The sequence below is a fragment of the Ammospiza caudacuta genome, chromosome 6, assembly GCF_027887145.1.
Source record: "Ammospiza caudacuta isolate bAmmCau1 chromosome 6, bAmmCau1.pri, whole genome shotgun sequence".
Taxonomy (NCBI): Eukaryota; Metazoa; Chordata; class Aves; order Passeriformes; family Passerellidae; genus Ammospiza; species Ammospiza caudacuta.
This window is the reverse complement of record NC_080598.1, coordinates 60,175,924-60,202,716: the sequence shown is the minus strand read 5'-3', so window position 1 is coordinate 60,202,716 and position 26,793 is coordinate 60,175,924. Positions and strand designations below refer to the sequence as shown.

General features: G+C 45.9%; 1 protein-coding gene across 1 annotated transcript in view; it reads left to right on the top strand.

The window, feature by feature from the left end:
• Positions 1-26,793, top strand: part of PRKCH (protein kinase C eta) — a 114,293-nt gene that overhangs the window by 51,674 nt on the left and 35,826 nt on the right. The window contains exons 8-10 of the mRNA XM_058806332.1: positions 1,964-2,107; positions 2,849-3,022; positions 17,835-17,989. Of these exons, the coding sequence (XP_058662315.1) occupies positions 1,964-2,107; positions 2,849-3,022; positions 17,835-17,989 (473 nt within the window). The remainder of the gene's footprint in view (positions 1-1,963; positions 2,108-2,848; positions 3,023-17,834; positions 17,990-26,793) is intronic.

The window sequence follows — 26,793 nt, the reverse complement described above, 5'->3', positions numbered from 1 at the left end:
TGCTTGTGTTTCACAGTGCTGTGACTCTTCAACACTTTCATCTGCTTATCACAAATGACAGGAGAATAAGGCCCCATGACTAATTACTGATCAATATGATTCATGCCATGCATTTTATTTTTTTTTTACTGCAAGTGCAAATGCTATCTGCATGCATGGCTTGTGATAGAGCAGAAGAGCTCAAGAAGAAGCTTAGTTCCTTCCCCAGCTTTGTTACTTCTTCTGTGTGATTTTTGAGGATACCATTTCACTCTTCACTACATCCCTGGCCAAAAATCTGTAGTGCCTGTCAACACAAAAAAAAAAAAAACAACCAAAAAAAAACAAAAACAAAAAAAAAAAAAAAAAAACCAAAAAAAAAAAAAAAAAAAAAAAAACCCAATTAAACCCAAACCATAATTTCCAGATGTGGTAAATCTTTGGATACAATTGGCCAGCTATGTTGATAAACCACATCAGGCTGTATCAGCCTAGCAGACTCATTGGGCTGTGCTGCCTCTTTTGATTTCAGTTGGTTTGTAGCAAACTCTTATCCTGCTCTTCCCCCTGTAGCAGTTTGGGGGACAGTTATCCTGGGAGTTACAGGGAAATCCCATATTCCCTTCTCCATTCTGCAAAAATCACTTGTTAACACTTGTTTGCATCATCTGCACATCAAAAAGAGATGAAAACAACAACAACAAAATCCGTGCTTGGTGTTTAATGATCTCTTCTTGTTATTCATGACATAAAGGATCTAGGAAAATGCTCAGACTGTGCTGTAAGGACAACCCTGAATGGCTTTAAGCTGAATGAGGGTGGGTTTAGATAATAAATTAGGAAGAAATTCTTTGCTGTGAGCCTGGTCAGGCCCTGCCCAGGTTGCCCAGAGCAGCTGTGGGTGCCCAGTCCCTGGAAGTGTTCACAATCAGGTTGGATGGGGTTCTGAGCACCCTGGTCTGGTGGAAGGTGTCCCTGCCCATGGCAGAGATTTGGAACGAAATGATCTTGAAGGTCCCTTCCAACACAAACCTCTCTGTGTTTCTGTGACTGCCCTTGGTTCTTTGCTCATGGTGATGAGTCTCCTGTGCAGAAGGAACTTTGCTGTACACCAAAGTAGTCACAAGATGGAGCTCACGAAGTCCCTGTGACTTTGTGCAGACCAATAAACTGAACAGAAGTGCTCGTTTGTATGCACATGCATACCTGGAGAGCTGTGAGCAGAGGGCACTGGAGGTTGGCTTGATCTTTCTGACTTCAAAATTAAGAGCTCTGGAAATGTGAGCTGATACTGGTACAACTCCTGAATATGCAGCAGCTCACTGCTGGCATGGGAATGAACAGCTTTCCATCAAATTTGGAGTGGTGGAGCAAGCCAGCAGCCCAAATGTGGAAAAGAGACAGGTTTTGAAGTTGGGGTCCCACTGAGCTGGGCTTTGAGTGAGAGTCTTAAAATCAAGTAGAAACATAAGAAATTCAGATGAGATCTGCTAGGGTTCTAAATCTCCACAGCCCTTTGCCTATTGCAGAAATTATGCAGTCCTCCTTATTTTGCTGGTGGATAGAAGATTTGGATTTCCCCACTCATTCTCTTTATTTTTTTGTGGGGAGTAAGGATGGAGAGAGTCAACCTTGACTCTTGGGGGTGGTCCTGTGCAGGGCCTGGAGCTGGACTTGATGGGTCCTTCCAAACTCAGCATATTCTGTGATTATCTGGGCTGTGCTGAGCAGTGGGTTTACAGCCCCAAATGCCATGTGAGGAGCTGGTGTTGAGATGTCAGCACAGCCCTGAGCAGTGCTGAGTTTGGCTGGTCACGTGTGGCAGCTGTGTGATTCTACCAACACAACTTTCTGCCTCTGCAGCCATAAAGTGCCCCTGGAAAGGCCCCAGATACCCTGGTTGATGCATTGACTACCTCTGAGCACCTCTGAATCAGAAGTACAATTCCTCTGCAGGCTGACACTTCTTTTCTTTCTTCCACAGAAACTGGTTTCCAGATCTACATTGAAACATCAGGGAAAAGGCAGCCTGAAGGATGGCAACACCATTACTGAAATGTCAGCAAGCAGACTTGGGATCAAAGACTTAACCTTCCTTCGTGTGTTGGGAAAGGGGAGCTTTGGAAAGGTGAGAGTTATTCCTGGGTATTTGGTGAGAAACCACATTCTTTATTTAAGAAGCCCCACGGCAGCTGAAATGATTTCATAACATGGTGCACAGGCTGTCCAGTGGTACTCCAGAGCAAGTACTAAGTGGTACTTGCTTTGTGCAACAAAGTTGGTTACAGAGAGCAGGGAGAAAAGAGAAAGAAAGCTGACAGCAAAGTGAAGAGCTGGATATCACAAAAAATAAGTTAGCACCTGAAGGAATAGCTACATGCCAGGGCCTATACCAGGAGCTGCAAGTGTGTGTTAACACCCGTTTGGACAGCATTTCTTGGAGCATGTAAAGACTTTTTTCCTTTAAAGGCAACAAGGCAGTGGTTTCAAACGTGGTGAGATGGTGGTTTTGTTTCTCTGCTTTGCCAGGAAGATGATGTGAAAGAGCATGTTTGAGTTTTATAACCGAGGAGTGAGGTGGAATGAAAGGCCCTGCTCAGGCAGTTTGTGCTGGCACAGTGGGTGACCTTCAGCCAGGCAGCCCTGTGCCAGACAGGAGCAGTATGTGGGCATGTCTGTCCAGAGCAGCCTGCTGCAGGCATGGTGTGTGTCATTGATTGTACACTGATGCTGACAGGCTGACTCACTTCGGTCCACAAGCCTGGTTGTGAGAAGAGTGACATTTCCAGCCTGGGAAGGTGTGAGAGGCTCTGTGCTGCTCAGACACAGAGGGCTCAGCCCTTGCCATTCACCTTGGTTTTGGTTTTAGGTGATGCTTGCCAAGATAAAAGAGAGTGGGGAGCTGTATGCAGTGAAGGTGCTGAAGAAGGATGTCATTCTCCAGGATGACGACGTTGAGTGCACCATGATTGAGAAACGCATCCTCTCCTTATCCAGGAACCACCCCTTCCTCACCAAGCTCTACTGCTGCTTCCAGACTCCTGTAAGTACAGCCCAGGCAGTGGCCAGCCTTCCTCCTGGCACTGGCTGCCATGAGGAACCTTGCTGTGGATTTGGCCCCTGGCCTGTTACCAATGTCCACCTCAGACCCAGGAGAAACCTCTCTGCTCGAGGATGTGTGGCGATGCTCCTCGCTCAGGGTCACCAAATGTAGAATTTGCAGGCAACCCCAACATGGGAAGAGATGAGAATCTTGACTCCATGTTTCAGAAGGCTGATTTATTATTTTATGATATACATATTACAAGAAAATTATATACTATTATAATTATATACTAAAAACAATAATAAAAAAATAGAAAGGATTTCATCAGAAAGCTAGAAAGGAAAGGAATGATAATAGAATCTTGTTAGAGAATCTTGTTACTGACTAGGGAGTCTGAGACAGCTGGCCTGTGATTGGCCATTAATTAAAAGCAACCACATGAGACCAATCAAAGATGCTCCTGTTGCATTCCACAGCAGCAGATAATTGTTGTTTACATTTCATTTCTGAGGCCTGTCAGCTTCTCAGGAGACAAGTCCTAGCAAAAGGATTTTTCATAAAATATATCCGTGACAAGGATGAACAGGGCACTGTGCTGTATTGCACCTCTGACATCTGCTGGGCATTTGGCAAACAAAATCCTGACCTTTTCTGAGCTGCCTAACAAACTGGTGAGGCACAAAGCCTTTCTTTGTGTCTTCCCTAGAAAATCTCTGTGCCATTGAACATTTCCAAGTGCAAATGTCTGCACACCTGCAGTGTCCTCTGGTTGCTCTGGGATCTCAGGCTCTGCTCTGTTGCTGCCTGAATTTTTAACAAGGATGTATTTGCATTGAGTTTTCTGCAAACTTTAAGATTGGCACTTGGAACTGGAGGTAGCCTCTGGTGTCTGCCAGCCTTTGTAGACTGCTCAGAACTGAACAAAAGCTCCTTTAGGGGTTACTGGAAGGGTCTGCCTGACAGGGGTGGACACTGAGTCAGATCCATGTATGGTTTGTATTTCTTCTTGTGTAGGGCAGACAGATGGCAGCATTGCTGTGCCCTGTGTACCTGAATGGAGGACAGGACATGGGCTGAGTGCCTGGCTGGGAGCCTCAGCTGGTGTGTGCTGGTGCTGGGAGCCTCAGCTGGTGTGGGTGGTGGCTGAGATGGAGGCAGTGGCCACAACCAAGCATGGCAAAGTGAATTTGGGAATCCCTCAGCTAAGCTGTTATTAGGACCAAAGCATTTCATGCAGTATAGCTCTTCAAAACTGCCTGGGCTCCTTTCCAGTTGCATTTTGTTCTTTGCTAAAGGGCAGTGAAGCTTGTTTTCCTCTTATAAGAAGCAGGAGAAACTTGCCCTTTTAATTGCAGCTTTGCTCCTCCTACATAAACCCAAAATACCTTAAAAAACCAAAAAAAGAGCAGACAAATGTATTCAGCCACCCACCCATTTCTCTTTTCACTGGGGTGATGCAACAGGCAGCTATGGAGGTGAAGAACTGTGCTCATTTAGGGTGGAGCCTTTGGCTAGACTCATCTGATAGAAGTGAGTGGTTTGTGCTGGGTTTTATTTAATGCACAGCTCACATGGTTCACAGAGCAGCTGTGCTGTATAGCAGAAATGAAACTTAAAGCTCACTGTTGTCAGTAGTAACCAAAGAAACTTTTATTTTGTGATATTCCAACTTGCAATGGCTTTCCTGAAATATCAGGAAAGCCATTACTTACTGAATTTGCTTACTAAATTTGCAGTGTGGATGTGAGAGCAGCAAGTGTGCTCCTGGGCTGTGCAGAGTGCTTCTTGTGAATTCAGAGAGGATTCAAGGTCTGTGTGAGCAACTGTTTGTCACATTCAAAAAACCTGAACAGTCTGCTGTGGGTGCAGGCAGGCTCTTCTGGGCTGCTGGAGTAATTGCAGAGTCTTTTGCAAAGAGGAAGAAAAGGGGAGAACTCAGCCTGTTTAGACTAGCAAATTGAAAGCAAAAAGAGGATCTGATTGATGTCTGCAGATGTCAAGCACTGAGGAGGGAAACAAAGCTGTCAAGATGCTGGTTAAGATTAAATGAGTCTAGACTGGCCATGGGTACAGTTAGACTGGAAATTAAAAGGAGGTTGCTAAGCAGAAGAGCAGTCTGGAACAGGAGTTTCTGGACCAGCTTGTCATCAGAGGAGCAGAGTTAAGAACCCCTCAGCTCTTGGTGCCCTGAACACAGAGCTGGTCACTCCTTGAAAAGGTGCCAAAGGAGTGGTGCTTGTGTAGCAGGACCCTGCTATTTCCAGTCTTTCCTGGGTTCCTCTTTCACTTGAATCCCACTTCCCCTCTGCTGATAAACAACACAGAAAAGGGAAGCACTTCTTACAAAAAAAAAATGCAGATTTCAAATTGAGGTGGTTCGTGACATCTTTTGCCCATGGTCTGCAGTCAGTGACGCCAACTTCAGTCCAGAATAACCAGGTTTAAATTGTTTATAAAAGCACAATTAAACCCCTTTGCTATAGCAGAGAAATTATTGCAACAGCAGGGTATTCACTGGTCACATCCTTCCAGGAAGGCTTAACCAGGCTGATACAAACTTGGGGTTTCTGTTAATTGCTTGTATGGCATGGGGATATCCCTTAGCAAGACCTTGGCAGGAAAAGATATCTATATATAAATATATTATAGTTATGAAAAGAGCAACCACTTATTCCAAACGTCATCCTGCAGCCATGTTTAAACATTTATGGACTTGGGAGCATGGTAGCACAAATACCCAGTTTGCAATTACATGGAAACCACATCACATGTATCACAGTTACAGCCCAGACACTTAAAATGTGGTATTAATGGTTCATGTTATAAAAAACCCCCACAACTCCAGTCTGCCATGGAGATCCTGGATACATAATGACCTACAGGGCCTGCCTTTGGGAATTTTTCAAGAACTGGCCACTTTGAGGCCTCTTACCATTTGCCAAGACCAAGTCAAAGCCTGATCCCATAAGATCAGGACAAGCTGGGACTGACTGGCAGAGGAGCAGCCCAGCTGGAAGGCAGACAGGGCTGATGGTAAGTGCCAGGTTCAGCCTGAGCCAGCAGTGCAGCCCCATGGAATGTGAGCTAAATGATGGACCAGGCTGCTTCAGGAGCTTGGAAGAGTCATTATGCATTCTGCCTGGCACTGGTGAGGCTGCACCTGACACAGGGGTGTCCAGTTACAGCCTCCCCCATCCCAGTTCAAAAGGAAATCATGGAAACTCCAAAGGAAGGCTCTTGGAAGTACCTGAGATGCTGTTGCAGTTTGAGGACAGATCACTTATAGGATCTCAGAATTTGGCTGGATCCAGAACCATTTGAATTCTGTTTCTTTTACAATATCCCAGCCAAACCAGCAAACTCTTTCCCTGGCTTAAGCAGCCTGGAGGTGACTTTAACAGCCTGGGACATGTCTGTGCAGCACAGTGTGATGTTGTGTGGTGCCAGGAATGCAGCATTGTTCCAGGGGTGCCCCATCCCTGGAAGTGTCCAAGGCCAGGCTGGATGAAGCTCTGAGCACCCTGATCTGGTGAAAGGTGTCCCTTTAAAGGAGAGGAGGGTTGTAATTAAATAATCTTTAACATCCCTTCCAACCCAAGCCATTCTGTGATTCCATGATTAGCTGAGCAGGCACAAGTACCTGAAACAGCAATGCATTACCTGAGCTCATCTGTACTGCTGCTTTTTCTGCTTGCCTATTTTAGAGCTGGCTGAGGTTTTTCTGAGCTTACATTAGCCCCTGATGGTTTCCAGAAAGGTTTTCTGTTCTCTTGTGCTGCCTCTGTGCTCAGTGTGAGCCTGCCCCAGTCTCAGCTGCAGCCTCAGTGATGCCCTCCAGCAGGGGCAGCTTTATTTGCCCAGGGTGGGCTCCAGGCACCTCCTCACTCCATCAGGGCTGATTCCTGCAGCCACTAGGTGGTAGGAGCTGCAAGGGCTGTCCCTGCCTGCTGTGGGTCACAGTTTTCAGAGCCTAAAGATGAAGTAGCAGCAGCTCAGAGTGCTGGCAGAGGCTGGATAGAGCCATCTGTGTGCCCAGCACTAGGCTGGGCAGTTTTGGACTTGCACCTCTGGATTCCTTTCCTATGAAATACAAGGAAGGAGTCCAGATGCTCCATTGCAGGGGGGCAGGGGGGGGTTTTTAAATCCTGCTTCAGATGCATCTATAGGAGGTCTTTCCTGCTCACCACCTCTCTGGTTTTTTAAATTTTACAATTTTTTTAATTGAAGGCCTTGCCCTGGGAGCTTTCCACTTTGCCTAAGCCATTTACCTCTGCTTTTTCGAAGGCCTTAGAGTAATTCTTTAGTGCCAGAGAGGATTATGCTTCTGCTCCAGTAATCTGTGAGTTGCTGACAGGTGCTGGGACCTGTGGATAATTGTGTATCCTTCATTGGGGGTGACAAGCACCAAAAAGTGTTTGTTTCCTTTTACCTGACCCTGGTGTCATCCAACACTCAACAATACTGTCCTAGGAGGGGTGAAAGAGGCTATAGGTATAAATAGCTAAGTCAGTAATATAATCCTGGGGAATGTGAATCCTGGAATGTTTTAATTAAAATCAGTTTGCAGTAAGCAGGTCCTGTCTTTGGGGTTTAGGAGCCATCCTTCCTGCACAGGTGGTTTGCTTTTAAATCCTTTTGTCTCCACTCATATGCATGAGAATGAAGAGGGCTGGGGGAGATCAGCTTCCCATGCCAATAGTGTTGAATAGTTTCTGGTTTTAGGTTTATTGCCCTTATCCCTTTTCTCATGACCAAAGGGTCCTTCCAGGGGACTGTCCCCCAGGCAATGCTGTTCCCAGCACTGTCCCCATCAGCCAGCCTGATCATTATATGGATTTGCTTTCCCTCTGGCTCTGCTGACAGTTGCTGAGGCTCAGAGCCTGCCCCTGTTGTTCCAAAAATAGTGAGACAGGAGCACTTGGCAGCAGGCTGTGATTTTCTCTAACGAGAGTCCTTCAAGATAATGATGAGCAGGGGTGCTCTGCAAGCCAGGCAGGACTGGCCTGGGACTCCAGGACAGCACAATCGTGGAACTGCTCCCATTTTACAAGGGCAGCTGCTGTTTGGCACCCAGCTTTTTGTCCCTGTTTCTGACTGAGGGCTCATGGCGTGCTCTCAGCATGGAAGGGGAAGGCTTCTCCACATCTCCACTGGCTCTTGGGGCACTCAGGCAGTTCTGCCAGGGTCAGCGTGGTCATCTTGTCAAGGGTTTAGAGATATGAGCCTGTGTTTCACCTCCAGAAGTGCTAGAGCTGATCTGGAGCCTTCAACAGGAGCATCATTTTCAAGTGAGGGCCCACAAGCCAAAGTGCTGGGACTGAGAGGTGGCAGCTCACTCCCCCCTGTCCCCAGGTGCCACAAGGGAGGTCTAAGTGTCCTTGTGTGTCCAGGGGACTCCTCAGTTGTGGGTCCCCCAGGGGATCTCCAGCATCAGCCTGGTTGTCCACCAACCACTCCAGCATCACCAGATGGGCAGAGCACAGGGCAGAGCCCGGTGTGGTGGAGGTGAGGGAGGCTGGAGAGGCAGTGACAGCTTTCCTGGGGCTCTGGGAGATGAGCAAGTGCCCTGACACAGACCTTGGAGTGTGCTGGTGGGCGTTCAGGAAGCAGTGAGGCCTCTGATGTTCTCTTTGAAAAGCTCTGGGACGGAGCCCTTTGGGAGCAGAGGGGATGGCTTTGATGCACTCCCAGGCTCTGAACCCCCTGCATTCCCTCTGTGGCACGTTGAGGAGGCACAGCTCCATGTGTACATTCACATGACAGACAAATGCACTTCTTGGATGCTTTTCTGCAGGCACTGCGACTTTTTCTCTTATTCTTGAGAGTTGGCACCTGTGTTAGCCCCAAGCCACACTGCTGGAAGGCTCTGCAAGTCAGGCTGGAAGGAGCTGTAGTTGTTCTTTACCTGGGTTGGCAGGTTGGTTTTTGGGGGGTTCTTGGACAAGGAGGGACAGGGGAATTTCCTGTCTCCCCCTTCACTCTCCAGTGCAGATCCTGCAGCTGTGTGCAGCGTGCCCTCGTGTTGGCTTTGTGACCACAGCAGGGACAGCCAGTTTCTGCTTTCCTCTGGCTCCTGCCTAGCACAGAATAAAGCCAGGCTGGTTGAAAGTGCATCTTCCTGTGGTTTGACAGTCTCCACATCACCAAAACCCCCTGATGTCTTTGCTGGCACTCTGGTTCCAGCTATCAGTAAACCTGACGTGAGAGGCCTCTGCAGCCTGCTCAGAAAATCTCTGCTTTTTCTGCCATCTGCAGTGCCACCTTGCAGTGGTCACTTTGCTGCAGGAACATTTGAGGCCAGGGGGTTTTTTGCAGGCAGGAGGTGAAACAAGATCAGACTGACATTTGTGACTCTAATCTGTGAACTTTGCTGGATGTCCACGCTTGGGGTGCACACTGGGGCAGTGAGAGCTGAGGTGAAAACATGAGCTGCAGGCTTGGAAGGGTCAGCTGCCATCGTCCTGTCGTAGCCCCCAGTGTAACTTTCTGACCCCACATGGCTGAGGGACTTTGGATATTTGGATTTTCATGAAGCTGATAGAAATGCCTGTCTCCATCTGCAGTGGCTTAGGGGAGAGACTGTAGCTTGGACAGATCATCAAGCTCACTGCAAGGGTAGCCCAAATATGTTGCCTATGGTTAGCCACAGTATGTGAAACTAATGGTTTTTGTCCTTAAAATCAAGGAAGTTGTGGCTTAAAAAGAGATCAGAATGGAAGCAGCTCTCAAGCAGCCCTGAGCAAGCAAGTGCCAGTCAGTATTGGGGAGGAAGGGGAAGAAAAAAACAAAGGCAATCTAAGCTCAGAGAAGAGGTAACTAACTGAGGTGTGAGCCACTGGTGCTTTAGCTTTCAGTCTCTTTGAATCCATATTGATTTACAGGTGATATTTAAGGTGAGAAGGTGATTCACAAATCCTCACAGCAAGCTGTTTCCGAGTGGCTTTTGGGTGTTTTGGCATTCTTAATTTTTGTGAAGACCTTTGGCTGAGCTTGTAGAGGTCTCTTGCCTTCCCTAGCCCTACCTGAGCCAGCAGATATTGCAGAGCTCAGTATTTTGTAAAATGGGAAGAGTTATTGCAGGTTGATTGCTCTGAACTGAAAACACCAATTTCAGTAGCCTTTTTGAGCTGAGAGTTGTAAAAAAAAAAAGTGGCATTTACAGGGCTATTTTCTCCTGAGACACCAAGATGCCAGCTGAGGGATGCAGATGACCTTTAAATCTTTGATTAGCAGGTAATGTCTATAGTGTCATACACTCTAGTTCCTTATTTCTCAATTTATTCCCCTCTAATTTCTCTCAGTCTTTTGATTTTTTGTAATCTTTGAGGTGGGAAGAAGTATTTCTTTTCTTTACCATTTTAAAAGGTCTGAGAGGAAAGATTTTGAGTTCCTTCTTCTTTCAATTTGTTTTGTATCCTTTTAATATTTCATTTTAATTATGCTGAAAGAGTCTTTTTGTTTTTTAATTAAGATTTAAAAAACAGACTTTTTTTACATAATTGATTGGCTTGTCTGAGTTTTGAGGTTTTTTCTAATTTGGGTCTGGTTTAAAATTGAACAGGTACAGGTGAACAGGATAACCATCCTTTTGCACATATGGTGTGTAAAAGTTTCTAGTGAAAAGATGAGCTGATAGTGTAACACTGCTGTGAATTAGGCTGCCTTGCAGGGAGGGGATAAGGAGGAAGGATGTGTGTATGCATCACTTCAATACCCCAGAAGATGCATTGTTCCAGACAAATGACTGAATTTGCCTGTTACAAAAACTCTCCAGCGTATGAGTTTGACATTTCAGCCAAGTGGTTGAGAAAATAGGAGCAGGAATTTGGAGGATGCAGTTAGATTTGGGCTTGTTTCTTTTGGTTTTTTTCCCTGGGGGAAGTGGGAACCCACAACCCCCTCAGCCCATCCTGGTTTGTGGTTGTCATCCTTGAGCTCCTCTGGAATGAGCTGGGTGTTGATGTGCACTGTGCACCCGAGTGCCAGGGCCACCTTCACCCCCAGGGACCCTGCAGAGTTTATTATGCAAGTGCCAAGAGCCAATGTATGATTCTCTGGGCCATGTGTATGTGCCTTGCTGCTGTGGCCTCAGAGGGAGCCTTGTGGTGCCCACTGTCAGCAGTGCCAGAGAGCAGAGTGTGATAACCAGTGATAACTGCCTCATTTAGCTTGGGAACTCTTAATTAAAGGACCTAAAAACGAACCTGGTGTGGGGAAGTGACCTGAGATTCTCAGAAATGTGCTTACCAGCTGCTCAGCCCAGCGGAGACACCACAAGCACCTTATGCCCATTCTGAGCTGGCTTAATTTCCACTGCACCTCCTTCTAGCTTAAAAAACCACCCAAAACCAGCAGAAGAAAGAAACCTTCCCTTTCTTAGCCTTTCAGCTGCATCACACAGTGAGCCCTCATCTGGGTAACCCCAGGGCTGTGTGTGCCATCTGTGGCTTGGTTCCCTGAGGCAGAAGTGGTTCCTGGGGCTGGCAGCACTTCTGCAGCCACTGGAGCAGGGAGGAAGAGCAGCTCCACAGAGCAGCTGGCTGTGAAACCTGCTGCTTCTCTGTCTGGGACTCCTGGGCCACATGGGGTTCCTTCTGAGCCAGCATGGGGCAGAGCTCTTCCTTTATGTAGTGGCTGTGATTTGAAACCAAAGGACCAAATCTTCCCCTGACATCAGTCACTGCCTTGCTCCGCTGCAGTTGAGCGAGAGCGGCTTCGTCTGGAAATTTGGGGCTGAGCTCATGAGGTCTGCTCTTGTGCTCACACACGTTTGTGTAAGGGTTGTTGTGGTGGCTGCTTCGTGGTGGGGCTGTTCACAGGACACCTGTGATGCTCCTTGGGTTTGAAACCATGTGTGACCCCCCTGGATAGCCTGTTCTCCCTAACCCTTGGAGCTGGGAGCAGCAGTAGCTCCTGGGGTGCAGGGCTGCCTTGGCCCAGGGCTGGGTATGGAGGGGAGGCATTTCCAGCAGGAATTCATAGAATCTGTGTATTCTATTGTGAAGGCCTGGCTATGGAATCACAGACTCATGGGAATAGGCTGAATTGGAAGGGATCCATCAGCAGCACTGAGTCCCACCCTGTGCCTGAGAGCATTGTCCAAACCCTCCTTGAGCTCTGCCAGGCTTGGTGCTGTGACCATTGCCCTGGGAGCCTGCTCAGTGCATAACCATACACTCTGGGTGCCCACTCTGGGTGAAGAACCTTTTCCTGATATCCAACCTAAACCTCCCCTGACACAACTTCAGGCCATTCCCTCAGGTTCTGTCACTGGGCGCCACAGAGATCAGTGCCTGCCCCTCTGCCTCCCTCATGAGGATGCTGAAGAACCACAGTGAGGGAGGGGAAGCACTTCCAACAGCAATTCACAGAATCTGTGAATGCTGTGGAGGGATGGGCATGGAGGCATTTCCAGCAGGAATTCATGGGTTCTGTGGAGGCCTGGGTGTGGAGGATGGGCATTTCCTCACAGAGGAGCATCTAAGAGTGGGGCATTACTGTGTTGGTCCTACAAAAATAAATATTCAGTTACAAGCCTGTGTGTTATTCCTCCTTCAGATCCTGTGCTTTGCAGTGCCTTGACCCAGATCCAGATGGCCCCTTGCACTGCTGGGGAGTTGGACATGTGGCTTTCTGGAGCCCAGTGCTGAGAAATCATGGTTTATTTGCTTGCTCTCAGCAAGACCTAGGGCAGATCTGCTTTGTGTGGGGGTTGTGGACCACGAAGGGAGAACATTGGGAACACTGAGAGAGCCTGCCAGCTCTTGTAATTATCTTGTAATGATTTGCTTGCAAGCTCCCTAAGCCCTGCTACTCTTTTTGGAAACAATAATTTTTCTCTGGGAAGCAGTGACACAGCTGTGTCTGTTTGGGGATGATTTGGAAAACCTCCCTTCTGCTCTGCAAAGCATAAACTACCAAAACAGGGGGAAATGACTCTTTTCTTGGGGAAGCCCTTTGGCTTCAGTGAACTCAAATTGAGCCCAAAGCTGATTTTCTAAGGAGTTGTGTGCATGAATTATTTCCAAAAAGATCAAATGCAAACTAAGCGGAATTCCTGAGCCAGGCTGATTTTTTTTGTGGGGGAAAACTGGAGCTTTGTGATTTGTAATAAGGTCCTAGGAGCTCTTGTGTGGGTTATAAATGGGACTTCTAAGTAGAAGAGGGTAGAAGTTGGCCATCACACTGCTGGTTTTGGGCACAGGGAGAAGAAGGATGCTCTTTAAATAAAATCTGGATTTTTTTTCCTTCCCCTATAACGACAAAGAAAAAAAGGTATGAGGATCCAGAGCAGCTTTTAGAGCTGATGGGGACAAAGGGCTAAAGTGATGCTTGAGATGGATTTTAGTGTTTGCAAGGGGCAGTAACCAGTGTGTGGGTTGTCCTTCTTGGTGGCTCTTGCAGTCAGGAAATTTCTTCAAGCCCCACAAAACCCCCTAAGACAATGAACAAATATAATGGGTGTATGTAGCTGCTGTCAGCCACTGCTGTGCTTCCAACAGCCCCTGCACTGTTAATGGGTGAACAAATAGGGGTGGAAAACTGAAATGAAAAGAAATAAATTTTTAGAAAAGCCAAGAAAAATAAAAAAAGACAGCTCTCTAGCGTGAAAATGGACAGGATTAATCTCTGCATGTAGGTTGAAAGAAACCTGCTTGATCCCATGGATTTTATTTCCTCCAAGTGTTCTTTTAATTTACAGTAACAATTGCTCTGAGAGTTTATTCTTCCTGATCCCAGGCCAGGAGTGGTGCAATGTGATTTCCTCCTGTGGCTGCCACTTGCTGCGAAGCCTTTGGTGTCTCTGTTTCCTGTTGACTCAAATGCTCCTTTCTTACCACGTCAAACAGAGATACCACATCAGGCTGACTTCTGGGCAAAGCACAATAGAAAATAGACATGTGAGGAGTCCAGCATTGGGCCCTGTCAAAAAACAATCCAGCTTTCAACTCCTCCTAATTCCCACTGATAGTCCCCAAGAAAGGAGGAGATGCATAACTGACTCTTAGGTCAAATTTGCAAGTGTCTGAACTATCTGCTATCTTAAGATCTACTTTTCCTGGCCCTTTCTTAAGTTATTTACTCTGTCTTATTCTTCTGGCTGCAAATTACTTTCTTTTTTTCTTCTTTCCCCTTTTTTCCTGTTCATCTTGCTCCCTCCTTCTCTCCTTCCCTCTTCTCCTTTCTTCCTCCTGCCTTTCATTTCCTCTCTCTTCTCCCCTTTTTCCCCCCTTCCCTCCAGCTCCCTCCTTCTTTCTCCCTATTTTTCTTTCCTTCTCCTCATCTTTTTTTTTTTTTTTTTAATAGGATACCACTGTTTATTTTATTTCTTAATGATTCCTGGGAGAGTGGTTGGTCTTCCTTAAGAGTAAAAATGGAAGGCTTTTCCTGGCTTCTAGATGATTTTCCCCAAAGGATGGTCATTAGTGCTGATTTTCCAAATGCCTATTGCCAGGCATGTAGCTGACCAGTGCACTAATGCTGCATTATAAACCAGTTGCAAAACCCATCCTGGTCTTTTCTTCAGCAGCCTGTGGGATTTCTAAGTGTTAGGAAAGTGGGCAGACAATAAGCTGGACCTCCTTAAAATAAATTGAAAAAAAAATTTCAAAGCTGCAGTAACCCAGAGTTCTGTATCTATGCTTGACCAGTGAAATGAGTCCATGGGTGGGTGTGACCATGTAACACATGCAGTTATATTTGCTCAGGTTTGCAGTTAGTCTGAAGCAAAAGCAATTTTTAGAAAAAAAAGCTGCTAATTCCATGGCAGCAGTGATGTGAATTTTAAAATCTGCTCTTTGGGTGCTTACCTGAACATTTGAGAAAGAAACAGTGTCTTTGTGTAAGCATCTAAAGATGAGTACAGCCAGAAGTCTGAGCTGGGCCATGGAGTTTTTCCTGCTCTGGAGAAGCTGAATATACATGTTTTAAGATAGAAAGTTTTAATTTTGTTTCCCTGAAGGTCACCTTTAAGGAAAGAGTAGAAAATCCATGTGTGTTCCCCTAAGTGCATGCATGTTTATACAGGCGTGTGTATCACTTACATAAATACACACACCATCCCTCACCAGGCTGCTGGTAAATTAAATTGCTTCCTGTTGGGGATCTGGCAAGAGGGATTTCTTTTTAAGTATGGGCTTGAGGAGATGCCTGGACAAGCTGGGCTAGATAAGCATGTGTCATGTGGAGAGATCAGCGAGGAAGGAGGTGGGAAAGAATAACAAGATGTAAAAGCTGGCCTGACTGGAGAGGCAGGGGTGATACCTGTGCTGCAGGCAGAGGAACAGGCAGGCACAGCACAGCCAGGCTGAGTTTAACCTCCTGCAGTGAAGATGTGGCATTGGAGGGCTGATGTGGGCTGAAGAGCCAAGGCTGGTGATGGGTTTGCACAGTTCATGCTGCTCTGGCTCAGACTGCTGCCCAAACAAGCCAGCTCAGGTGTCTTTCAGTGCCCTCTCATAAAGACAGAGTGAAACAATGAGGTGATGTTGTCTATATGGACTGGAGATAGAGTTCAGCACATGGCCTTGGTGCTGCAGGAGTGTGTGAGAGTGCTGGGAGCTGTGGTGAGGCTGCACCTCAAATTCTGCATTCACTTTGGGACCCTCACTGCAGGAAGGACATTGAGGTGCTGGAGTGTGTCCAGGGAAAGACAGAGGAGCTAGGCATGATCTGGAGAACAAGTCTGATGAGAAGGAGCTGGGGGAGCTCAGCCTGGAGAAAAGGAGGCTCAGGAGAGACCTTCTGGCTCTGCACAACTCCTGACAGGAGTGTGGAGCCAGGTGGGGGTCAGGCTCTGCTCCCAGAGACCAAGGGACAAGACAAGAGGAAATGGTCTGAAGTTGCACCAGGGGAAGTTTAGATTAAATATTAGGAACAATTTATTCACTGAAAGGGTGGTCAAGCTGCCTGGAACAGTCTGCCCAGGGCAGTGGTGGAGTCACCATCATTGAAGGTATTTAAAAGAAGTGTAGATGTGTGGCACTTGGGGACATGGTTTAGTGGTGGGCTTGGCAGAATTGGGTTAGTATTTGATGGTCTCTAAAGGTCTTTTCCAACCCAGATGAGTCTATGATTTAATGATCTTTACCTTGTGGAAGGAGCCCCAGAGGAGCTGTTGGGCAGAGCCCAGGTTGGCTGTGTGGAGAAGGCTGTCCTCATGTGTTACAAGCCGTTTGCTTTCCTGCTCGTGTCCATTGAGAAATGAGGGAATTTCTGGTTGTTTTCCTTCTGCCATGTGCATCTCAAGATATTAATACCAGTAGTCATTTCAAGCTGGCTGGCTGCCAGAAAGTGGAGCACGACAATGCTTATCCTCTTAAACTTAGAGAGGGTTTAAAAGTAGCTTGTAGGTAATTAGCATCAGACCTGGCAAGAGGCTTGTGGGAAAGAAGGGCAAATATTACCATTAAAAGCCTGGCTGATGCCAGTTGAATTCTATGCCTGTTTTCCAATCTGCTTGTTCCTGATATTCAGAGAAAAACTCTAACAACAAATACTGAAAGTCCTGGAACAATTGCTGAGAGGAATTTTTGAACTGGACAGCAACAATTCCAGGGTTTATTTTTGTGCCAAATCTCTCTGTGTCCTTCCTCTCACAATCAAGTGAAATCATGTGAAAGCCCTACTCACTGTGGAGCACACAGCTTAAGCAAGTGCCTTCCTATCTGTAGGCTTTTGCAAAAGCCAGAACAAAGCCAAAAAAGAAACCTCAGAGACCAACAGCTGTGGTTAATGAACTGAACTTCATCAAACAGGTTGCTTTTCTGCTCAGCAGAAACTTTTATTTATGGTTTGTGCTTATCAGTTCCTCTGTTCCCCAGAGGTGTCTGCAGGTTAGCCAGAGGAAAGCTGGAACCTGAGGGCCCTAAAAGCTCCTGCCATGCAAGTGTATGGCAGGAAATCCCATCCTGGAAAACTGCCCACATTCTCCAGAAATAATGTTGGGATATCCTCGAGACAATGTTGTGCTGTTGTGGTGAAGCTGCAGTCTGGTTATGCACATTGTGTTATGGAGTAGCTTTCCCCCAAGATCTGAGGTGTTTACTAGGGAGTGATTTTTTGCAGATTTCTCTTGTGCCACTCAGAGGCTAAGGATAATTCAGAAAAACCCAATGGAGCTGATTACTGATGAGCATGCACTAACATGCCCAATCCACATGTGAACAGGAATTCATTTCACCACTGGGGTCAAAACTTCTGGGAGGAGTGCAGGGCAAGGAGATACCAACAGATCTTCCTGGCATTGATTTGATTTTTCCTGAAAAAATCAGCCTTTTCCCTCACTCACTGTCTCATGCTTACTGTGGGATTCACATTCTTTGAACCTGAGAGAAGTAAAGAAAAGAATTATCAAAGCAATTCTTATCTCATTGGCTGTTTCTGTGTTGTGCCAAAGTAGTATGCAATTTCTTTTTTTTTTTTTTACCCAAAGTGATGGTGTTTTGCTTCCTTGACCTGTCAGGGCCAAGTGTGTGTGTGTGTGTGTGTGTCTTGGGACTGTCAGCTGACAATCTTGAGATTCTGTGCAGTTAAATTAAGTTGGGTGCTTTGTGCAGAATCAGTTTAGATGTAATTTAATATAGTGTAATATAATACAGAATAATATAGTATAATAAAATAATTAATTAGCCTTCTGATATCAGTGGAGTCCTCCTCAACATTCTCTCCCCCTCATCAGGATTGCTCTGTTTTTCTGATAGCTTACTTAATGTTTTTTTGGGAGAAAATAGTTTTGCTAAGGCTTTTCCAAGCCTGAGTGAGGCTGTGATTAATGCTGTTCATGTTTGCTGTGTCTGCCTGTGTGTAGGATCGCCTGTTCTTCGTGATGGAGTTTGTCAATGGTGGGGATTTGATGTTCCACATCCAGAAGTCGCGGCGCTTCGACGAGGATCGGGCTCGGTTCTACGCTGCAGAAATTATTTCAGCCCTCATGTTTCTCCATAGCAGAGGCATCATTTACAGGTGAGCTCTGCATTCATGGCTTCCCTTTGTCTGAACCCCATGGCTGAGATGAGAGTTGGAGTTTTCTGCTTGAATAAAGAAATGTCACTTGCTGCCCACCAGGAACAAGTTGTCAGCCGGGGTCACTGTACCTCCACATTCCATCTGCACGTTGGCCAAGGTGCACCACTTTCCAGGGGGGAGGGAAATTTATGGGCAGGCATTAAATGAAACCTTCCCAGATTTTCTGCAGGGATCCTTCTGGATGTAGGGATCTGCTGCTTTGGCCACAGTGTGCCATGTTATTTCAAGGCTAATAACGTGCTGGTCACATCAAAGCCTGTGCTTCCCTGCAGTACCTGCTGTCTTTAAACCCTATCTGTTTCTCATACCTATTATTCAGTGCCACTCATCTCAGCCACTAAAAGTGTTTTCATTCCTGCCATGCTCCTACAGCAGGAGTTTTTCCTTCCTGCCCATGTCTGGCATCTTTGTGTTTGCAGCAGGATTGGAGCATTGTTGCCTCCATGCGTCAGCCTCCACCCGAGGTCTCAAGGCTCTTCTCAGGAAGCTGTTTCCCATACATAGCTCTCCTTTGTTATTTGTCATTTTTCTGTGCTCAGGGGGGCAGTTTGGTTATATTTTTTCCTTTCTGTGCTGCTGAAGTGCTCCCCTGTCAGTTGAAGCATAAGGGCATAGGGCAGCCAGCATGGATCAGAGCCAAGGTTGCTGTGAAGGCCAGCAGCACCATTTGACCAATATCCTCCCTCATGCCCCAGAGGCAGAGCAAGGCCTCTTCTGGGATGGAGTAGGAGAGCTGGAGCAGGGAGTTGTCAGCACTGAGACAGTCTGGTTGTACAGAAAGGTTTCTTTCTGCCATACTTCACACAACACCTCTGGAATCCTTGTGCCCAGAGCGCTGGGGAGGAGGAACAGACTGTTGTTTTCTTTGGAATGCTCTTATCTGGAATCCAGCAGCAAAGCATGTATTTTTGAGCATGGCCTGCTGTAGCCCTGCTCAGTCCCACTTGTGGCATGCCAGCACTGCAAAGAATAATGTCAAGGCTCTCTTTTTCTGCTGCGTGGTTCCAGTTGTACTGCTGGGATCCAGAGCTGGGTGCAAGATGGGACCAGTTCCAATCCCAATCCAACTCTGTTAATGCCATTTCTGTGGGTTGGGCCAAATGTCCTCTGATTTGGGACACAGTTTAACCCAGTCAGTAGGACATCCTCCCATGACAGGTAAACTCAGGTTTCAACTCAAAAATCCAGAATAGCTGAGGGCTAAAGTGACCAAAGGGCTGGGGGCTGTCAAGGGGCACTTTCCTATATGATGGACACATGATAGGATCAGCCAAGTAAAAGCAGCTTCTCTGTCTCTTCCTAGCTTGAGCTGCAGTAAGAAACAGATGGTCAGGTGAGGACAGAGAATATGAAATATTTTTAAGTATGAACTCATGTGACATAATTGGTACAGTGAAATAGAGAAGGAGTGTCATTTTAATATTCTCCATGTCCTGAGAGCCTGAGGATGAGTAGTGATATATACCCTATGTATCAAGCTCCTAAAGCACAGTGATTGTCTGTATAGAATAGCAAATCTCCTTACTCTACAGCTGGATTTCAGTCTAATTCTTCCCTTGTGAATAATGCCAGCCACTGAGGAGAGACCCTGCCAGATAATTACCCAAATGACATTTTCCTTAAAATTGTGACATCCAGTAGTTATTGTCAGTCATTCAGCAGCAAAATTGGGTCCGTGCATAATGTAATGCCTTGTCCTGTCTGCCCCAGCCTGCTGCCTGTCACAGGGCAGGAGTAACTGATCCCTCTGGGTTTTGGCACTCTTCAAGTGCTGCTGTAATTCATGATAGAAACTGGAGGAATAATTGGAAAGCTCCTCGAACAACTGCACAGGCTTTGATCTTGTTGAGAAACTGGTTAAGCTGTGGAGTCAGGTAGCTTCAGCTTCATGGGGCAGGTCTGCAGGGGGGTGGGTGACTTGGGTTCTTGTAATTAGTTGGGGTTCTGGAAGATGTAAGAGGAGAAAGCTGCTGGCTGGGGCTGTGCTGAGCTGAGGTTGCTTCTGTCGGGTCACAAACACCAGGCTCTGGATGTGCAGGGTAGAAGGGGATGTTCAGAATGGAGTCACTGCACTTGTGTAAGAGAGTTTGGATCAGATTTAATGATCAGAATGTGAGTGCTTGCTTAGGGAGCAGGGGGCACAGATACCAGAAATAGCCTGACCAGAAAGGGTTTTACCACAAGCTCTTCAAGGTGTCTTGTTTCTGGGTTTCCAGGGTCAGTGGAGGAAGAGGGTTGCTGACCTAGAATATTCTGTGTCATTTGTTTTTCTTCTGGGCTTAACTTAATAATCCTGATTTTTTCTTTGCCCCCTTCAAGACTGAGCAGTTCAGGAACGAATATGCATTTACCAGTGCAGTGAGTGTTCTCCTGCTAAGTCAAGTTGCATTTGCCACAAGTGCTGCCAAAAGCTGGGTTTTCTCTTCTTTGAAATGCTAGAGAGGTTTGAGAGACATCACTGAAAGTTCATCAAGAAGCAGCTGAAACTTGTCCTTGTGGCCTGGCAGGATGGTGCTGGTGGCTGCTAAAATCAGGTGTTCATTGATTCCTTTTTCGGCCACACACAAGCAATTTGAAATAACTGTAGAGCAATATTTTTGCATTTGCTGCTGTAAGTCCCTGAGAATGGAGTTTTGAGGCAGATGATGCATTTTGGCTATATGTGATTTTTAATTTTAAAACTGGGCTTACAGCTGGATTGGTTCTCTCATGAGATAGATTTTTGTGATTCAACTGAAATTTTCAGTGAGTTTGCTTCTCATTTTGAAGAAACTCCCTTTTTGTTACTAAGCTGTGGCCAGAATAGGAGTCCCATAAACATACATTGTATGTATTTGGAGCTCTTTAAAAGAAATCTTTCTGTTACAAAAACTTTTATTTTCCTCTCTTCATTTGCAGCACTACAAAGGAGAGATGGCTTTCTGCCCTTATCAAGGAAAGGTCTCTGTCTTGCCCTGAGCTGAGATTTAGCTTGCAACTTAGCAGCACCTATTTATAGTTACTTCCTGAAAAAAAAAAGAAAATCAGCAAGTACAGTGGGGTTCCTTAGCCCATCATACAGGGGAGTGCATCCAGACATGAAAACAATCTTTTCACATGTCACATCACAGTGTATTGTGCACCCCTAACCACAGAGGAGTAGGGCAAGGACGTGTTTGGGATCAGCTCATGCCGGATGCTGCCAGGAAAATGTTAGGTAATAATCATGCTTATTGTAAATAAAATCTTTGCTCACAGGGCAATATTTGTGCACTGCTGCTTTCTCTAGGATTATTTCTAAAGGAAATTACAGTGCTGGGCTCTGTTGCAGATAGGTGGGTTGGTTTGTCATTTTTTCTAATGGCTGGATGTGCTATTTTTCTTGAGGCAGCTCTTGCTGACTTTCACTTTCCAGTTCAGCAGTTCCCAGGGTAGGGGAAGCATATTTTGGCTTCTGTGCTTGCCAGAAACAAAACAAAGCAGCATATCTGAGCAGAATTAGGTTGCACAGTGGCTTACTCAGTACAAGGGAGCTGGTCCACTCACAGTCTGCTAAAAAGCACAGAGATAGTGGATGACTGCAAGGGTTTATTTTAAAAGCAGGACGTTTCCTCATGAGTAGCACTACTGTAAAAATGGCTGGCCTGCCCTGCTGCCCTCAAATTCAAACCTTGGCATGGGCTGAGGGACAGATTTGGGAGGGGTGGATCCACATGCCAAGGTCACCTACTTGAGTATTGAGGGCAGGTGCAAGTGTTTCCTTAAATTTGATTGTGGTGGGGTTGGATTTTTTTGGAGGAGGGGGCTTTGAGGTTTACAGTAAAATACAGTGACACCTTTCTAAAGGCCACACAAAGCAACCAGCCCAGCCTAGTGGCACAGCCTGAATTTCTGTGACAAACCTTTCTCTCTCTCTCTCTGCAAATATGTCTCACTAGCAGGATGAGAGAGTCATCCTGGGCTGAGAGGGTCTCTTTTCAGAACACACCTCCACTGCCTGCAGAGGTGATACAGCATGCAGGACACAATGCCAGCTGTACTTTAGTGGTGGTTTTGCCAGGCTGGGGTGTAAAGCTGGACACCTCCATGTCCCAGCTCAGTGCTTGGCACAGCACAGGGGCAGATCCATCCTTAAGGCCACAGGTGGTGTAGCATGGAGGTCATGCACCTGGCCAGGAGCCACAGGAGATAAAACACTGCTGAGAAGAACTCGTTATTGGCCGGCTGAAGAACCTTGTTTTTATCCTGAGGGCTCCTCTGGTCAGCTCATTTCACTGCCTTTGTGTCTCTATTGGTGTTTCTAAAGCTGCTGGCCCCTCTGGAGAGGTTGGGGGTCTGCTGGTGCCCTATCACACCTCAGGGTGTGGGAGGGTGTGCAAAGAATCCCTGTGCTCTGCTGTCCTGTGACTCAAAGGTCTTTAATAGGATGCATTGTCCTTTTGGAAGGCAAAAGATAATTATGCAATTATCCAGATGAGAGCTTGGACTGGCCTTGGGGCTGAACTCCAGCTCTTGGGGAAAATAAGATAAGCATACTAACAGGCAGTGTTTGCTCCTCTGTGTGTCACCTGAGAGCATCTCCTTACTGTGTGTGGGGACTTCTTATGACAGGGAAAAACTTTCTCCTGTGGGATCTGGGAAGATTGCTGGATACTGCCAGGCCTCTGAATTCATCACCTTTCCTTGGTGGAGGAGACCCATCAGGTTTCTGCAGCTGGGTGTCTCATGACTGTTGGCTTTTATAGGGAATGGGCTTTTTGCAACAGGTTAATTCCCTGCCAGTTCAAACAATGAGCCTGTGACACTTGAAGGAAGCTTTACATAAGCCTTTTATGGAGACCAGTTTTGCTGGAAAGACTGCTGTTAACTGAAACAACACTAAGGTTTCTTTCAGCAAAATCAATTAAAAATTACATGCTGAAAACAGAAGCTGAATGCCTTTCCTAATTACATACAGCCACTGTTAACAGAGCAACTTTTATTAGTGTGCTGTTTGCTTTTTCCATGGGTCAAGACAGTGTAGACATGGGATTCCTCATGTTCACTCTTTGCTTTGTTTTTGGTTGTTGGTGTTTTGTTTGGTGGGTGTTTTTCAGCTGTTGATTTTGTTTATTCTGATGCCTTTTTTCACATCTGGAGCCAGATCTTGTTTCCCCTGAAGTCAAGGGGCTTTCTCCAGGGAGGTAAATGAGCAGTGGAACTGGATCTGTGGCTGATAGCAGCAGTGCTGTCTCTGCAAGGCAAACTGCCTGGCTGGGGGGCTGTCCAGGGATTACTGCTGGTTTGCTTAGGTGCTGTGCAGAGCTTTGTTTTCTTGGTAAATAAAGATAAGCCTTTGGTTCAATCAGGTGTTTTTAAGCTTTTCTGAAAGACCTTATAAGAAAGACCTCCAGGCTGCTGCCTGGAGACCTGATAACAGCCTTCCAATATCTAAGAGGGGTCTGCAAGAAGGTGGAGAGAGACTTTTTGCAAGGGTATGCAGTGATAAAACAAGGGGGAATGGCCTTAAGCTGAAGAAGGGTAGATTGAGGTTAGATACAAAAAAGCAATTCTTTACTGTGAGGGTGTGAGGCCCTGGCACAGGCTGCCCAGAGAAGCTGTGGGTGCCTCATCCTTGCAAGTGTTCCAGGGCAGGTTGGACAGGGAAGGTGTTCCTTCCCATGGCAGTGGAGGTTGGAATGAGGTGATCTGTGAGGTGCCTTCCAACCCAAACTGTTTTATTGCTCAGTGAAAGTTTTTGCTTGAATGTGCTGCAGTTGATGCCTCTCTAGGTAACTGTTGCTGATTTGATGTATTTTATGCCTCCTTTCCCCGTGGATTTGTCTGTGTGGGCAGAGTTGTTTGCATCTGAGGAAAGGGTGGGAACAGCTCAACCAGTGCCAGAATGGGTGTGAGTCTCCATAACCTCAGCTGTGGGATCTGCCCTCTGTCACTTCCAGAACTCCATTTGGGGGAGCTCTGAGGCTCAGTGCAGTGTGAGATTGGGGCCCCAAAGACCAGAGTGGATATAAATGTAAGCAGAGCAAAATGAAGGATGTGCTGATTTCTGAGAGCAGCAGAAGGGATGAAATGTAAGCTGATTATCTGGTGAATGAGTGAAGCAAATCAGCTAAAAGCTGCAAACTGGCACAGAATACCCCACCAGCAATCCCATACCTACAACAACTGCTTAGTGTAGAAGAGGAATTTTCCTGCTGGAGTCTCTGGAAACACTTCATTCAGCTTTAGGAAACATAAGGGGATGTGTCTGAGGGTCAGGAGTGTAGTGATGTCTGTGGCTATCTTATCTGACAGTCAACAGCTCGTGCAGACTGATTTGTGCTTCTAGACAGAGCATCTTGCACAGTTCCCCTCTGCTGTGGGTGCTGCATGCCTGTGAGATGGGCTCTCTTACAGCCTCTGGCATGCAGTGCTTAGAGGATTGTTTCTCTGCACTTGATCAAATGGAAAGTGCAGAGAGGAAAAAAAAAAAGCCCAGCCTCTCACGTTTCTGTGTCATGTTCAATCAGTCAGAGTGCAGGCCAGCTCAGGCCTGATTTACAGTTGTGCTTAGCAAGAGCAGTCCTGTTTGGAGATGCACAGATCAGATCTCTGTGCCCCATTGACTCCACTGTATATCGTCTGTGAACTTTGGTGGAACTTTCCACATGACTAAGGACTACTGAATAGCCCACAGAAGCTGTTGGCTCTGCTAGTGTCTACTTTTGCTTTATGGTTATTTAAAGGGGCTGATTTTAAAACCTGCAAACCCTGCATATAATGAGTTTGTATAAATAATTTAAAAAATCCCAGCTCAAAGGGGCCTCAAGAGTTTGTGTAGTTCATCCACCTGCCCCAAGGCTGGAGAACCTTTGCTGAATGCCAGTCTCTCATACTTTCACTTTTTTTTGGTGTAGCTGCTACATTTACATATTAAAACATGTGAACTCTTACAGGCAGAGACTCATTTAGGGAATGCTTGCAATGAGAGCTTGGTGTTGTTTGAGAATTCTGGAGCTGATGCAATAAAAATATAAAAATAAAAAAAAATCCCCTAATCTGTGGAGGGGATAGGTGATTAGATGTGAGTTGTGTTCTGGCATTCCTTTTGTGACTAATAAATCCTCATGGAGGCATTTCACAATAAAAGAGCATGCAGATGCAATTAAGAAATAGCTATGTGTAACAATTACAGACAAGTTTGCAAAGAATGGAGACTTGGAAACCAGAATTAGGCTCAATCTTTAAGTCCTAGAGCACTAGGGAATATTTAGATTATAACTTCTGAAACAAAAAAACTTTTTACAAAAATACTGGTTTTCTGTCTTTCCTGTGCTCTTCTTTCTATTTTAAAGGCATAAAGGTCACCAGAAGGAGAAAACATAAAACTTAAATATATTTTATGTTACTTAAAATTTATTTTTTAAAACTGCCCCTAAATATTACTATTATGTTTTTAGCCAGAACTGCTCATCTGACTTTTAACATGTTCCCTGATTCCAAGGGCATTCAGGTGTTTGATTTCACAAATTTTGAAAACATTTGCTCTGAGCTCTCCAGAATTGCCCAGCATTAATCCAGTAATTTTATTGATCTTTGTACCCATCTCAGAAGGAGGAAGCTTTCAGTGTCACTCTCTGAGAACATGAGCCCTGAGTTGGCATTAGGGAGGCTGATATATATAGCTGGGGAAAAGGTCTCTCTGTCAACCTTAATAAATGTTTTGTACAACTTCTCGAAAGAAGGATTATGCTGACAAAATGCTGTTGCATCTGCTCCTCTGACTTGCTGAAATGGAAGATTTCTTGCATCACAACATGTTGCAGTGAGTGAAATTGTATTTGTGAGAGACACAATGAGAGACTCTGTGTTGAAATATTTGGCCTGCAGCAATAGCTGCAGTTAGCCAGGGAGAATCTGACTTACTCTTTTAGCTGCAGCAAAATTGGCACCTGATGTTTCCTTGGTCAATAATTCCAATGTTTAGATCCTGTTCTTTGTGCCAGAGAGCAGGTGGGTTACTCTGTGCAAGCAGAGGAATTTTGTAAAGCCATCCAGCAACTTTTAATATCAGTGGTGCATCACTGTCACACCTTGTCTATGGATTCTATTTCAGAGCTGCCTGTAGTGATACAGATATAAACTAAAAATAACAACACAATGGAAAATGTCAACTATGACAGGGTAGTGCTGCAGTAATAAGTGTTTTACAATTCAGAATGTCTGGGAGAGAATTCCCTCTCCTGTCAGTGGTTCCCTGGGCAGGGTGGTGGGCACAGCTTTGTGTGCCAGCTGAACTGCTGCTGGGGCTTGTCCTCAGCTGCTGGTGCAGGCCAGGCTGCTGTTTATGGGCCTATTCTCATGGAGCAGCGGGAAAGCATTGCTCATCATTTGGCCTCTGAGTCATGGCACCTTTGCTGTTAATAGGTTGGAGAACCTCCCCTTTTATGAGGCTGTGCCTGAGGGCACAATTTAATCTTGGAATTGTATTACCTGGTTATTATTCCATTGAAGAAGCTGTGGCAGTATTCCAGCTGACAACAATGGAAAGGGGAGCAAGCCTTCAAGTCTCAACTGTGTACAAATGTGATATATTCAGAACCACAGAGATCCTCCATGCTCTGAGCTGATTCCTTCTGAATCAATTAAAGTTTCACAAGCACGATTTATTATTAACATCCAGAGCTGCTTGCACAAATCTCTCAGCAGCGTGGTAGAGGAGTGCTCATGAATCAAGAAAATTACTTCCAAGTAGGTGAGGTTATTTACAAGCTAAATCCCTG